The sequence below is a fragment of the Pezoporus occidentalis genome, unplaced genomic scaffold (genome assembly GCF_034315485.1).
Source record: "Pezoporus occidentalis ecotype Australia unplaced genomic scaffold, CSIRO_AGI_Poc_V1 ctg4, whole genome shotgun sequence".
In the NCBI taxonomy this organism is placed as follows: domain Eukaryota; kingdom Metazoa; phylum Chordata; class Aves; order Psittaciformes; family Psittacidae; genus Pezoporus; species Pezoporus occidentalis.
This window is the reverse complement of record NW_026915724.1, coordinates 23,841,494-23,856,468: the sequence shown is the minus strand read 5'-3', so window position 1 is coordinate 23,856,468 and position 14,975 is coordinate 23,841,494. Positions and strand designations below refer to the sequence as shown.

At 38.4% G+C, this 14,975-nt stretch overlaps 1 protein-coding gene across 2 annotated transcripts in view; it reads right to left on the bottom strand.

Annotated features, from left to right (window-relative positions):
• Positions 1 to 438: 438 nt before the first annotated feature.
• CEP192 (centrosomal protein 192) overlaps positions 439 to 14,975 on the bottom strand; it is a 63,933-nt gene continuing 49,396 nt past the window's right edge. For both annotated transcript variants that reach the window (XM_062633048.1, XM_062633049.1), the window contains exons 38-43: positions 14,337 to 14,432; positions 12,675 to 12,794; positions 8,262 to 8,380; positions 7,225 to 7,348; positions 4,551 to 4,609; positions 439 to 923 (exon numbers count right to left, since the gene is read on the bottom strand). In XM_062633048.1, coding sequence (XP_062489032.1) covers positions 773 to 923; positions 4,551 to 4,609; positions 7,225 to 7,348; positions 8,262 to 8,380; positions 12,675 to 12,794; positions 14,337 to 14,432 — 669 coding nt within the window. In that variant the 3' untranslated portion in view covers positions 439 to 772. The remainder of the gene's footprint in view (positions 924 to 4,550; positions 4,610 to 7,224; positions 7,349 to 8,261; positions 8,381 to 12,674; positions 12,795 to 14,336; positions 14,433 to 14,975) is intronic.

Here is a 14,975-nt window from a genome sequence, read left to right as displayed (position 1 = left end):
CCCATCCCTAATCAAATGACTGCAGATGCTGAGAAAATGCAAGAGAAGTGAACCAAAGGCAGCAGCCAAGCTTATGTCATCTTTCAAAGCAACATCTTTTCACCGCGCCTAGAGACAAAATACTGGGTTAGACGAATCGTTCTGGAGAGCTGAACACATTACTGCTCATGTTTAATTTACACTGTTTTCACATTGTTAGAGTTAAAACAATGCTCATGCCTCCCACTGAACTGTGTGAGAAGTTAGGGGCTTACTCTCAGATCTTCGATCTTCTGGTCCCAGATTTAACAGACGGAGACATGTTATTAACAAATTGGCTTCTGTACTGCAATCCCTTCTCCTGCTCCCCAAAGCTCCCCCCAGCAAATTAGCATTGCCTAAGGGTAGGCAGCTTGATCCCATACCTACAGCAAGGAATTCTCTAACCAAAGACAGAAATGAGGTAGAATCAACTGTTAACAGATTTTATTTCTGTATTTACAATGCTTAAAATAAAATAGATCAGCATCCAGCTACTCCGTAAATGCAAAAATAGAAAACTTCCCTTTTCAACAAATGTGCGGAAACATAAATTAGAACATGATAACTTTAAAACATACAATGTTATTTCTCAGTGGTTTTACTATGAAAACAAGCACCGTAATTTATCTTACAAAAGATGTTCCATCAAAGCAGCATCACAGGGCAAAACAAGTAGGACATTAATATGGAAATGTAGTAGCAAATCTTTGAATATTTTAAATGGCATAAACTGGTCTAAACTATTATAAAGTTAGAAAACTGTTCTATCTTTTGCAATAGCTTTACCACATAGCCGAATATTAAGTGAGCCATATTTGGCTGTTGACACAACGAAGACACCTTCAAACTTTCCTTCTGCCTTTGGCTTGAACTGGACTGGCACATTGATGTAATGATGGGATCTGTAAAAAGGTAATTATGTGCATATTCTATGTTAATAAACAAGTAAATCCTACTCAATAGAGAAATTCTTGTCTAGCTCTGATTTTCACCAAAATAGTACATTGAATGTGCACTGGATCATCAAGTTTATTTTTATAAACTTATTATCCCTTATCCTTCTGAGGAACTTAGACTGTAAAGGTCGTTCTTTCCTCCTTATTATAGAAAGCACTGCAATATTTTATTGCTGCTAGTTTACCTACGTAAGTTTGGTCTGCCTCTTTTCAATAATATAAACAGTGAATGAACTATATTTAGAGCAAAGTTACTATATTACTTCCCTTCAGAAGTCATGTGACAAGTACACCAAAATTTCCAATTTGTTTTGAAATTCCACCAATTTGAAGGTAGTAAAACGATTTCAATTACTTCTAATTGCACCCACATTAAGCAATATTTTGCAGATTCATTGCAAGTCAATATACCCATCCTCAAACAGTGTTGCAAAGACTTTACAATACACCTTTTTAGGTTATATAACTCCTCTTCTATTCAGATTGCATAAAAACGTATCAAATGTAATGGGTGTCTATCGTAACTGTCGAGAGCCTAAAGCAAATGTTTTAAAGATATAAAGCTATACAAGCAACAAGCTGTAATTGCCGAGTAGTGGCCTATTGGATTCCATGACACCAAACAGAAATATCCAGCACTAACAGACAGGAAACAGTAACAGGCACATACTAGAACAAGGAAGAATTAACAGCATCACTTAATAAGGAAAGAAAAGACAGCTTTACTTTCTTTTATTGTAGCTTCAGTATTCTCCCCTTAACAGTATTTAGTATTATCCAGCAATCTCTGGAGTGTGCTTATTTTCCTTACTTTGTTCCTACCTTTTCATATTCCTTTCCTCTACAATAATCCAACCTATGATACTCAGTCTGTGCTCTTACCCTTCTACGTTTGGAAATCGTAATATTGGCTCTACATAAGGCAAAATGGGAAAGTTCTGACTCCAGCTACTACAGTTCTTTGGGTTAATATATAGAATAAATGTTCTTAGAAATTAAGCATTTCTAAAGGTTTTTTCTTAAGTCCAATAGCCAGAAGCTAGTCAAGAAGAATAGTGCCAGGACAAGCACAATTCCCTGCAACTAACTGTCTTCTGTTAACAAAAAGTTTTACTTCAAACTTTTCACTATGCCTGCAACTCACTCACAGGTTGTTGCATCAGTTTCAAGTGGCATTTTCCGAGAAGTCGGGTATGCCTGAAGCTTACTTCATAGACATACTAATACTGCAGGGCTCTAAACACGGTAGCAACAATAGGCAAGTTTAAAAGGAACAGTATGAGTAAACAGCATCTAAGCCACAGTAACCAGATCTATTGTCAATGAATCATCTAAGCCACGGTAACCAGATCTATTGTTAATGAATAGTGACTCCTCACACACAGAATGGTGGGTACTGATGACAAAAACAGTCAAGCATAAAACAGTTTTACCTTTTAGTTTAAGAAATATATAGTAATGAAATATATACTACCCTGTAATCAACTAATTTCAGATGACTTCTGAAGGAAATACAAAAGAAACAGCTTATTTTTCAACCTGTTTTTAGACAAGCATAACCTAGTAGTCCTTTCAGAAACAGAACTTAGCCAAAGGTTTTCAAATGTTTCCCCTTACAGTTTTGGGTGCTAGATACTGTATTTGGATAAAGCTTGTTACTATTTTCAACTGAGTAAACTGTAGTAAAGGAACCAGTTGTGCTATGTATGCATGCTTGTAATGACATAACCAATTAAACAAGAACAGGTAAACCACTATATCAGCTTCTGAAGGTCAGACTCTTGGTATTACATACAAACTTGAAATTCCATTATCCAGATTTAAAACTGGATTACACAGAATTGCTTTCAAATTTGGTCCTCAAAATGAAGAGTATGCAAGAGACCATGACACTTTTTTGGCCCTAAAAGATAGATGGTACTTTGTTTTTACACTCTTATTTGTAAGATGTCCAGTTAATCTAGTTCAGAAGGAATCAGTTAACAAAGACTCTGCTGACATCCTCCTTGATGCTGTTCTCAAATAAAAGCCATTTAAGAGAAGTTCTTTTAACACTTTTTTAAAAGCATCTATTCAAGTCAAGTAATTATTCTGTGCTTTATGCTCTTAAATGGAATAGCTGCTTCAGAGAGGTAAGCTGACTTCAGATGAATGAATTTTTAAAAAGCCAGGAAAGGCCAATATTTACAACGGAAGAAAAATTGCCGAAGTTACTAAAGGAAAAGGTTGTAGAATGCTATTAGAAAGTGCAGTATATTCAGCTGATAACCTCTAAAATGGTAGACTGAATTTTAAACTTATTAAAGTCTACTTTCAATAAAAGCAATAGGAGTTTTTCATCTCTCACAGATTATCTAACAAATAGCTTTTACAGCATTCCTCAAGAATTTTTTTTAGATATCTAAGTGTTTTCCAGTGAAGTTACTCATCTTTTTCAGGGCAGTCAAGTTATCCTGCCCTTTGCCTGCAGTGGTACAGCCTCAGACAGGTCTAGCCAGTCATCTTTATTTTAATAAATTTAACCTTGGTCACGGCCTCCATAAAAAGCCCTTCTGTGCCATCGAATATGACATATTTAGTAAAAAGATGCCAGTTCAATAAAAACATTGGAATCCATGTCTAACACTTCGCACTGGAAAGCGGCCTTAAGAATACCTTGAATACCTGTGGCTAACACCACCATAGAGTTGTCTTTATCATAAATGCTAAGTATTGTTGGCAGATACAAAACTAGATTAGGAGCCAGAGTATCTAGTTCCATTTACGATTTTGTTCATAACTTCTGTTCTACATACCCTTTGCTTACTTGTCTTTAAAATAGGGATCTGTTTAAACTCTAAGAATGTACGCTATATATATATATGACTTCTAATGAAATGGTTGCATTTCTGTCCTCCTGACAATACCACTGTTACAGAGAAGCATGTGAGATGCTATACTTCTTGAAGAGATGACTAATAGACTGTCAAATACTTGTTGTAATGAACTCCAAAGATGACTGGGTTTATTTTGAGGGATTGTTATCACCAACTTGAAAATTCCTTTTATGCAGGTAATATGCTGAAATACTTGGTGTGACCAGGCAATTCCACTGGCCACTCAAACCTTGTATTTGCTAAGAATCTTTGATGCAGCTCTGCAGGTTTGTCAAATTAGAGGCATGATGAAGGCAATTTGCTTGGTCTGTTGTGCAGAAAGTATAAATGGAAGGAATGACTTGATTGCGCACAGCATGCCAAATGGTTAAATGAAGCATTAGGCTTAGCATTAAAAGCAGCAGCACTGTTAGAAACAATTTGCAGGGAAGAAATTGGCAGATGCAGAAATAACTGTGTGGGCTCATTCTGCTTCTAACCAAGATTACAGGGTACAGCTTAGCAAAAAGGAAAAAAAAAAAGAAAAAAATCCTTTAACTAAAAAGAAAAAAAAAATAAAAATCTTTAACTAGACAGCCAGAATGTTAGGTACTTAGATCTACATTTCAGCACTGTATATACAGAGAAGATATTTATCTTACTGAATTTCTTCTTTAATTTTTTGTTAGGAGAGAATGTTAGCATATGCATTACTCACCTTAGAGAGTATTTTGAGTGCTTGATGTAGAAAGGCTCTCTGGGACTTACAAATTTCAGCTGCAATTTAATACAAAATGCTTAAAAGCGCACTATATCTAAGCCTAGCATATTCAATTTATGACATGCTTAAGATAAATCAGGTCACTTACAAATAAAGCTTTACACTGGTTTAGAGAGTAGACCTCAGCGTGTTCAGGACCTGCTTAGTAAGGTTCTACAGGATATAGACCTAGAGGGCAGGGAGGCCGAAGACTGTTGGTCGATATTAGAGGATCACCTACTGCAAGCTCAGGAGTGTTGTGTCTCAACTAGAAGGAAGTGCAGCAGGAGGGCCAGAAGACCTCCTTGGATGGATAAGGAGCTGCTGAGGTAACTTAGAGGGAAAGGGAAAAAGAGGCTTATAAAAGGTGGAAGCAATGACAGGTGGCCTGGAGAGAATACAGGGATGTTGTCCGAGAAACTAGGGACTAGGTTAGGAAAGCTAAGGCTCGGTTAGAATTAAACTTGGCTAGGGATGTGGAAGAGAACAGGAAGGGATTCTATAGGTACACTGCAAATAAAAGACAGATGAGGGAAAACATGGGCCCTTCTGAAGCTATCAGGAGAACTGGTTCCCCTGGATTTGGAGAAGGCTGAGGTTCTTAATGACTTCTTTGCCTCGGTCTTCACTGGCAAAGGCTCTGACCAAACCACCCAAGTCTTGGAAGGCAGATGCAGGGACTGTGAGAATGAAGACCTTGAGCCCACTGTAGGAGAGGAACTGGTTCGAGACCATCTTAAAAACCCAAACATGCACAAGTCCGTGGGTCCTGATGAGATCCATCCGTGGGTCCTGAAGGAGCTGGCAAATGAAGTTGCTAAGCCACTGGCCATCATATTTGAGAAATCATGGCAGTCAGGTGAAGTTCCCAACAACTGGAAAAAGGGAAATATAACCCCCATTTTCAAGAGGGGGAAAATGGATGACCCAGGGAACTACAGACCAGTCAGTCTCACCTCTGTGCCTAGCAAAATCCTGGAGCAGATTCTCCTGGAATGCATGCTAAGGCACATGAAAACAACAAGGTGCTTGGTGACAGCCAGCATGGCTTCACTAAGGGGAAATCCAGTCTGGTGGCCTTCTATGATGGGGCTGTGGAACTGATGGACAGGGGAAGAGCAGTTGATGTCACCTACCTGGACTTGTGCAAAGTGTTTGACACTGTCCCACATGACATCCTTGTCTCAAAATTGGAGAGACATCAATTTGATGGATGGACCACTCGGTGGATAAAGAACTGGCTGGATGGCCACACACAAAGAGTTGTGGTCAATGGCTCAATGTCCAGCTGGAGACCAGTAACGACAGGTGGCCCTCAGAGATCGGTGTTGGGACCGGTCTTGTTCTACATCTTTGTCACTGACATGGACAGTGGGATTGAGTGCGCCCTCAGAAAGTTTGCGAAGGACACCAAGCTGTGTGGTTCGGTTGATACGCTGGAGGGAAGGAATGCCATCCAGAGGGACCTGGACATGCTTGTGAGGTGGGCTGATGCCAGCCTCATGAAGTTTAACCATGACAAGTGCAAGGTCCTACACCTGGGTTGGAGCAATCCCCAGCACAGCTACAGGTTGGGCAGAGAAGAGATTCAGAGCAGTCCTGCAGAGAAGGACTTGGGGGTGCTGGTCGATGAGAAAATGAACATGAGCCGGCTTCAGTGTGCACTTGTAGCCCAGAAAGCCAACCGTATCCTGGGCTGCATCAAAAGGAGCGTGACCAGCAGGTTGAAGGAGGTGATCCTGCCCCTCTAACTCTGCTCTCATGAGACCTCACCTGGAGTATTGTGTGCAGTTCTGATGTCCTCAACATAAAAAGGACATGGAACTTTTGGAACAAGTCCAGAGAAGGGCCACAAGGATGATCAGGGGACTGGAGCACCTCCTGTATGAAGACAGGCTGAGAAAGTTGGGGCTGTTGAGCCTGGAGAAGAGAAGGATGCGTGGAGACCTCATAGCAGCCTTCCAGTATCTGAAGGGGGCCTATAGGGATGCTGGGGAGGGACTCTTCATTCAGGACTGTAGTGATAGGACAAGGGGTAATGGGTTAAAACTTAAACAGGGGAAGTTTGGATTGGATATGAGGAAGAAGTTCTTTCCTGTAAGGGTGGTGAGGCACTGGAATGGGTTGCCCAGGGAGGTTGTGAATGGTCCATCCCCAGCGGTGTTCAAGGGCAGGCTGGACAGAGCCTTGGGTAACGTGGTTTAGTGTGAGGTGTCCCTGCCCATGGCAGGGGGGTGGAACTAGATGATCTTAAGGTCCTTTCCAACCCTAACTATTCTATGATCCTTCACAGACCCAGGGTTTAAAATTGAAGCATGCACACATTTATATATGGTAATGAAAATTCACATCTCAATATTTTAAGTTAAAAAATTAAATCAAGATAACATGTCTATGCAAACTATAATCTATTCTTTTTTTCAATTGAAAATATATTACAAATACACTTTTCAGGCAAAAGAAAAGGGGAAAATTACAGGAAAGCTAAATTCTTCAAATATAATACTAACTTTTGACAGTACCAAACTAACACCTGTACTACTGCAATGTGTCAAGAGTAAACAAAAACAGTGCAGGTGAAGTGTTGCAAGGGCTTTAAAAATCTATTTAAAATAAAGTCTCTCAAACTTACCACATGTGTTGCAAAGGTATTATTCCGCAAGTTGACCTTTATCGTGCGTGATTCCCCAACTCTAGTTAGAGGAAAAATATACAGGTCTTCTGGTGCATACACCCCTCGAATGATCTCATTTTGTCTGATTTGAGAAAGAGATTTAAGATATTAACATTAACTACTTATATGGTCTGAATATATTAATTGTACATTTCAAGACAACAGGTCTATTTTTTGAGACTAAATCAGGAAACACTGAAAGATCCTGAAGGCATCAACTCTCACAAGTTCCAGTTTAGTCATAAATAATAAAAGCATCACTGTGGCATAAAGGTAAGTAGATATACTTACACACATGTTCACAATCTCAACTTTTCCCCCATATCCTTTCCTAGAGAACTAAACTCTTCTCAGAGATGCTATATTTAACCAAAATATTTTACTTCCCTGCCATGTTCACAGCATCCCATAGGAAAAGAAACAGGAATTAACTTAAGACTGAAGAACAGCAAGTTTAAGACATGCAGTTACAGTGGTCTTCTCTGAAGTGAATTTACAGGTCTATGGTCCTGTAAACTCTCTCCAAAAGGGGATTATACAAAAAATATGCTCAAGATTCAACTGCTAATACCAGTTTATTTGCAACAGCAAATCAAGGTTTGGCAACTTACAAATCCAACTGAAAAGAAAAAGCATGGGAGGCTGAACAATACAAAGCTATTAAGAGGCTTGGCAAGTCTAGTTTCTTTGCAGCTGTTTACTCTTTAACGTGGAATCATAGGATAACTCAGTTCAAAAGAGACTCAGGAAGTCTCTATTCCATCCTCTTGTTCCAACCAGGCTCAGCTGTGAGGTCAGACCAGGCTGGTCAGGGCTTTATCCAGTCAGATCCCAAAAACTTTCAAGAATAGACACCGCACAGCCTCTCTGTGCAGCCTGTTCCATCACATCCCTTGTCCTAATAGCAAAAAAGGTTTTCATTGTGGCGTTGGATTCCTACTCCTCCCTTCCCCCTTTTACCCAGTTGCAGACTCTCACGTTTTATTCATACATACCCTACTTTAATTGTAGGTGCTTCAGAATAAACCTTTTCTGGTGTGACTGAAAGCTCAGTTTTTGTGAAGGCACTTGCAGAATCTTTCACAATTGAAGTTTCTTTTTCTGTTCTACTACCCTATTGGCAAAAATAAAGAAGACTTTAAAATTTGCATTCAAAAAGTATTTAAGTATTCAAACATTTAAGTCATTTCCCTTACCCAATACAAGACTTTAATTTATTTAAAGTATAATCTTCCAGAAAGAGTAGAGTCTGGATCACTGAAACAGAAGCAGTGACTTAGGAGGAATACTTTAACAGGTTTCTGTGTCTTATGAATATTTTGTTACAAGCCAGCTCACAACAAACCAGCAGCGCAGGTGGAATCTTGAGAAGGCTGCTAGCAATGAAGATTTCACCAAAAGCCAAACAAAAACATTCCTCTGCAGATATTCTGCCCATATGCCTCAAGAGCAGCATCAGCTAAACAGCTGCTCATAGAGAAGGTAGGCCTAAGTCATCATTATAGTTTGGATTCTCACAACAGCAAAAAAGCTTTGTAATAATTTTGTATTATGAACAATACATCCTTCTAAAAGAAAGGTCTCTCCAGAGAGACAGAATCTGGTAATGCATTATATAGTAATTGTTACATTCTTGAAATTATGCCAAAATATTTACCATCATCAGGACGCCCATTCCATGTACTCTAGCACAATGAGGTCAGATCACCCTAAGGGAATACTTTGCCAAAGAGCTAGTTTCATATTCTGTATTCTGTAACAACTCTAGCCAGGTACTGCTTGGAGCCACAACATCTTGAACAAAGCTAAAGAACCAAAAGAACCTCCTACACTTATGGTTGTACAACATTATCTCAATTTTTGAAATGGTGCTGACGTTTTTAGACAAGCAGTTGATTCCCTTACGCAGGGAAGATTAAAAAAATATTCCTCTTCAATAGAGCTGCTATGACAAACTTGTCTTTCAGACATTAATTTCTTCTAGTGAAAGAGCTGCTAATCAATCAGTCTGTCAGAAACAGCAGCAGCCAAAAAAAAAAAACCTTAAATTTACAGAAAATTTTCTGTTGCAAATAACCAATGATCCACAGTAGAACCCAGTAGATGAAGACAAGAAAGGATTTGTGCATGTGTCTCATTTCAAGAGCTTTTAATTTCCTATGTAGTAAAAATGATGGGTATCCTGCCTCCATGTTATAATTCAAATTCTAATTTATTCTTAAGGCAAGTTTACAGCATGAGAAGGAGATGGAAAAATCATCAGAAGTTCCCCCAGTCTTTATAAGGGCATCCTGAAGTACTACATGCTTTACCATAGCCCATACTGACTTTTCCCATTTGAAATGAAAGAATTACGTTAACACTGTACAAATGGTTATAACTGAGAGCTCTTGTTCCAAAGCCACCTCAGGAGTATACAGATTTGTTTAGCTTTAAAATTGGAATTACTTTGCTTATAAAGATTTTTCCTCCTCCCACTTCTGGTACACCCAAAGAAGATGAAGCTTTGTACTGCTGATAAAAAAAAATAAACTCTTAGATAGCAGTATGTTTTGGTTTAAGTATTAAGAAATTCAGCTCAGTTTGCTGCAAAATGCTACTTTAAGAAGTCACACAGTTGCACAGCTAAACTGCATAAACCATGAACATTAGAAAATGATATACACTTAACATTTGTAGTATCTTCAAACTTTATGAAGTCCTTTATGAAGTGCTCAACTTTCTACATGCTAATGGAGCAATCTGAACTTTGGTGCCACCTCAGTCCTCCTGTAGGATCTTGCCAGTTCCCTATTTCACTCAGAAAAGGCCAACAATTACACCGAAATATCAACCTAAGACTTCAGTGCACAGTGGCAGTACTCATTCTTAGCTCAATGATCTTAGAAATCATTTCACAGGAAATGAGAAAACTAAGTTTGAATGGCCAGTATCGAGAGGTTGAGGTTACAAAGCATATGATGTATGTAGAATCCCTCCTTTAGTTATCTTTGGGCTCACTTCTGGACACATTATCTTCTGAGGTCCTGACTACTGTTTCCAGTGGTGGGAACTGCAAATGAATGAAGGGCATAATCAAAGTCACAGTTAGTGAGCTTTTCAGGGAATAACAAAAGTAGTTAAGTGCCACTGATTTTCCTAATATCACTTTGTTCTTTTAGATCTTTCCTGAGTTATTCCAAATTTTTCATTTCTTTTGAAGTGGTGCTTTAAATAAATACCACTCAGTTACCCTGAATGACAGTCAGTCAGTTTTCCCACTTCATTCTATCAAAAGTCACATTAATCAGAGCCATAGCCCTCTGCCTCAGCAAATCCAGCAGAATCCAAGTCCTTTCCAAAGTTGTAGTTACATCTCTAGGATATAATAGGTTGGAACTGACATGTCTCCTTGACCAGAAGTGGATCTGAATTAAAAACAGCAACAACTTAAGTTCTGCATTGTCCCCTCTTACAAGCAGCTGTGTAGTTCCTTATTTAGTTCAGAAAGGAAGTACTTCCCTTTAAACTCTTCTTCAAAGTGATACTGGCACATCGCAAGTACTTTATACAAAAATTTTCCCATATACACAAAGAGATGCTGAAAAGATCTAATTGTAACAGCTTCAGAAAAAAAAAAAAAAGAGGAACAAATCTGACACATTCAAAAACATTAATACCAAGTTGTGTTGCTCAAAGATTTCCACAACTCTGACAGTTAGTTGTGTTTTAAGAAGAAAATTATTCAAAACTCTAGATTTCTGATAAAGAATTAATCTCTCAATTTCAACTAGTTTTAAACAGACAAATGACAAGACGCTTTCCTCATTTTAAGGAAAATTATGTTCAAAGAATAAGATGAAAGCTGAGTAACAATATCCTCCCAACCCAAACATTATACAGGTCTCATTCTTCATGCCAAAATTAGAAGCTATTAAAAAAAATACACTTTTAACAAGTCCTCTTTTCAACACAATTAGGTACTGGGAAGAACAAGGACCCTACAAAATAAAAGGTAAGGTAACCCAGCAAGAAGGATAAGTCAGGTTCCTACTACTGAAACAGGCTTGGTACTCTGAAGAAAGGTCCCAGATCCCTATCTGGGCTTCTCAGAAAATCAAGTCAAGCTTTCTGGAGAGGACAGGAAAGCATATGTAGCAATCACGCAATACTGCATGTAGAAAGCTCTTCTCAGAGCTGGAATTAAGCTGCTGGCATAGGTCCAGAGAAGGACATCAAAGCTCGTAAAAGGTCTAGAGCACAAGTCTTAAGAAGAATAGCTGAGGGAACTGGGGTTGTTTAGTCTGGAGAAAAAGAGGCTCAGTGAGAACCTTATTGCTCTCTATAACTACCTGAAAGGAGAATAGAGAGAGGTGGGCATTGGTCTCTTCTCCCAAGTAATAAGTGATAGCACTAGAGGAAAAGGCCTCAAGCTGCACCAGTGGAGGTTTAGACTAAATATTAGAAAAAAATTCTTCAATGAAAGGGTGATCAGGCATTGGAACAGGCTGCCCAGGGCAGTGGTGGAATCACCATCCCTGGAAGTGTTGAAAACGTGCATAGATGAGGCCCTTAGTGACATGGCTTAGAGATGGACTTGCAAGTCTGGGGTAACTGTTGGACTTGATTATCTTAAAGGTCTTTTTTCAACACTGTTGATTCTGTGATTCTATAGTAAGGTCATTTAAACAATCATTAGAATTCATTCTTCCAAATAGTAATAGATTCTCTGTCCTATGTAGATTCCTCCTGTACAGAGATAGAGATTAAAAACAAGGTAAGGAGAGCACACACAGGAAAGCAGTTCTAACTTCCAATCTCCTCCTCCTTCCAAGCCTCACCATAAAGTTAGAGCTGAGGAGCAATGGGTGAGCAAAGATGAGCTGCAGTCCATTCACTCCTACATAGAATTCTCAAAATCATTCCCACCTGAATGGGAATTGTTACTCCCATAAAATACTCAAACAGATTCTATCAGAGACACATCTATATCTCCAATATGGATATTTGAAAATTCCAATATTGCATTAAGCTACAAATTACAGCAATGGTCAATTACTTTGTTAGGTTTTTTACAAAAACAAAACCATTCCACTTAGGGTCTGATACAAACAAATCTGCATCTACAAAACCAGTTCCCACAGAAAGCAAGTTTGTCTCTAGTTTCTTTGAGCAAAATAAAATTTTACATCTTAAATGGAAAAAGAAAATTCATTATCACATAAGCAAGGTGAAAAAGGTCATTTTGTATCATAAGAAAACAGTACAGTTTAGTCTAACAAAAATATCAGCACAGTCTGGGTTTGGGGTTCGGTTGTTTTTTTTTTCAGAATACACCAGCACATATGATAAAGAGTACTGTAGAGTAAAATTAAAATGTTACCAAAAATTTGTTTTCAGGCCAACATTTATAGCATTTATATACTTACTGCTCCAGAAAGCTGAAATCTTAATTTGTGTTTCCAACCAGGTTTTTCAACTGGGTGACACTCAAGGTCCCAGAACTGGGAGTAATCCCCTATATCTCTAGGCAAAAAGATGACAACAACCTAACAACAAGAGAAAAAATTCACAGAAGCTTATGAAAATAATCTACACATCTTCAAAATCTTACCTACACAAAGTTACAGTCAAGTCAGCACAAAGTTTACATGCTACAGATCATACATTCCTCACACAGGTAATCTTGCACAAAACAATACAGCTCATCCTCCTTTGCTCACAAGAGAAAAAGTTTTGATGAAATAGATTGTGCAAGCAATTTCAAACAAAACTTGAGTTCAGCTAATCTGCTTTAAGCAAAGTCAGCAAATGCTTGCACAATTATTTCCATTAGCAAACTGGGGTAGAAGGAGACCAAGAGGGGAAAACCATGCAGCTGAAAGACAGCAATACCCTCATCTCTCGGGTAAGATGTGAACAACTGCACTCTTTCAGCTCCAAGTCTGTAAGCACGCTGTGCTACAAATACTAAAAGGCCTGAAATTTAAGCCAACTTGCAGGCTATGCATTTGATTATCCTTGGAGGTCACCTGTGTAACAAAGGCCTGTCTCTGTATAGTGGTGTACCAGGTAAATTCAGGAGTTGTGTTCGGAGTTGAGGTGGGGGGAAGAAAGAGAAGGGGAGCAGCAGATTAGAATAGATCACTACAGGTGTATCAAATTAGCCAATCACCATACCCACTGCAAAAAACAGCAAATCATGATAGCACTGTACCTTATCTGCTCCAGCCAACAGCCTGACACGCCAATAATGTAAATGTTACCCAAATAAGTCTGAACTAGGATTGCTAAGGCAAAGACAACTTTTTAAATTCAAATAATGATTTTCAAAGTTATGAAATAATTATGAAACTGGACAGGAGAGAGTGGATTTTTTTGTTGTGCAAACAGATTAAAAATCCTACCACAGAATCATAGAAATAATGCAGTTAAGGAATGTCAATAATCCATAATGATTAAAAGATAGGTGCTCATGAATATGAACAGCAGTGAAGTAGCATTAAGGGAGAAGATGAGGTTCAAAAGCTCCATAAAAACCCACTCAGTATGTCCTTGGATGTGCTTGATAATTGTGGTTATGAAACCCTCTACTGGTCAGGAGATAAAATAGTCAAATGAGATCAACTTGAAGAACAGATAACTGTTCTTAAACAAGTATGACAAGACTGCTTCAAAGGAAGGGAAACCAGTTCTCACACCGGTTTCATAAGAACCCAGCATTATTTGTGATTTTTTAGTGGATTTTTATAAAACATTTAGAAAGAATTTTCTGTTATAGAATAATTGCTCTTAAAAAAAATAAATTAAGGAATAAAACAAAAAAAGAAACCAAAAGAGTACACTGAAGTCAAACTACAGATCACATAAATCCATAGAATCTACTCAGCTGACATTTTAACAGCTGTGGTAAGTAGATAGTGACTACCTGATATTCCCGAGAACCCAGCTGTGGAAGGCCATTTTATCATAATTTGATAAAATACAATCAGCTTGTAATTTCAACTGTTATTTCAGAGAGCTTGTCATATAAAATCCTATTTTTACAACTGAAATATAAATATTTCATGCATATTAGTGCGTCATTGTACCTTCTCTTCTCCATGAGCTTCAAGAGTACCAGAAACACGGGAACATCTGAAAGCGGAGTAAGTAACTCTATAAACACATCCAGTTCCATCCACATCCTGCAAATAAAGTTATGAGTCAGATTCAGATGGGAAAGAAAACAACACAATACAAAACAACCCCAAACCACACAATACACCCACCACTGCACAGAACTGAAGAAAATACAACCAATCAAGCTGCTTTCAAGTGAACAAATACTGACTTCCTAAAGACAAATGAATAATGACTAAAACTGCTACAACGTCCATGCAGCCACGTAAATTGGACATCAGTAGTTATAAGCTGGTGCACTGCCTGGAACATGGCACAGTTATCTTCTGGGCTACAGCTAAGACTGCTACATAACCATTTTTCATCATTTCTTGACAACAGACCACAATAATTCTAGGATAAAAATCAACATGACCATCACCGCCTTTCAGACTATCAAAAAAACAGCGAAGCATTTACAAATATCGATGGTAAATCCATGAGAACTGCACAAGCAACAGCAGTGTAATTCAACTATCCTTGACCTAACTTAAATTACCTACATGGATAACATGTACAGCATAACACCAGCACAAGTCTCGAAACAAGGCAAGTTTAGCATTCTGCAG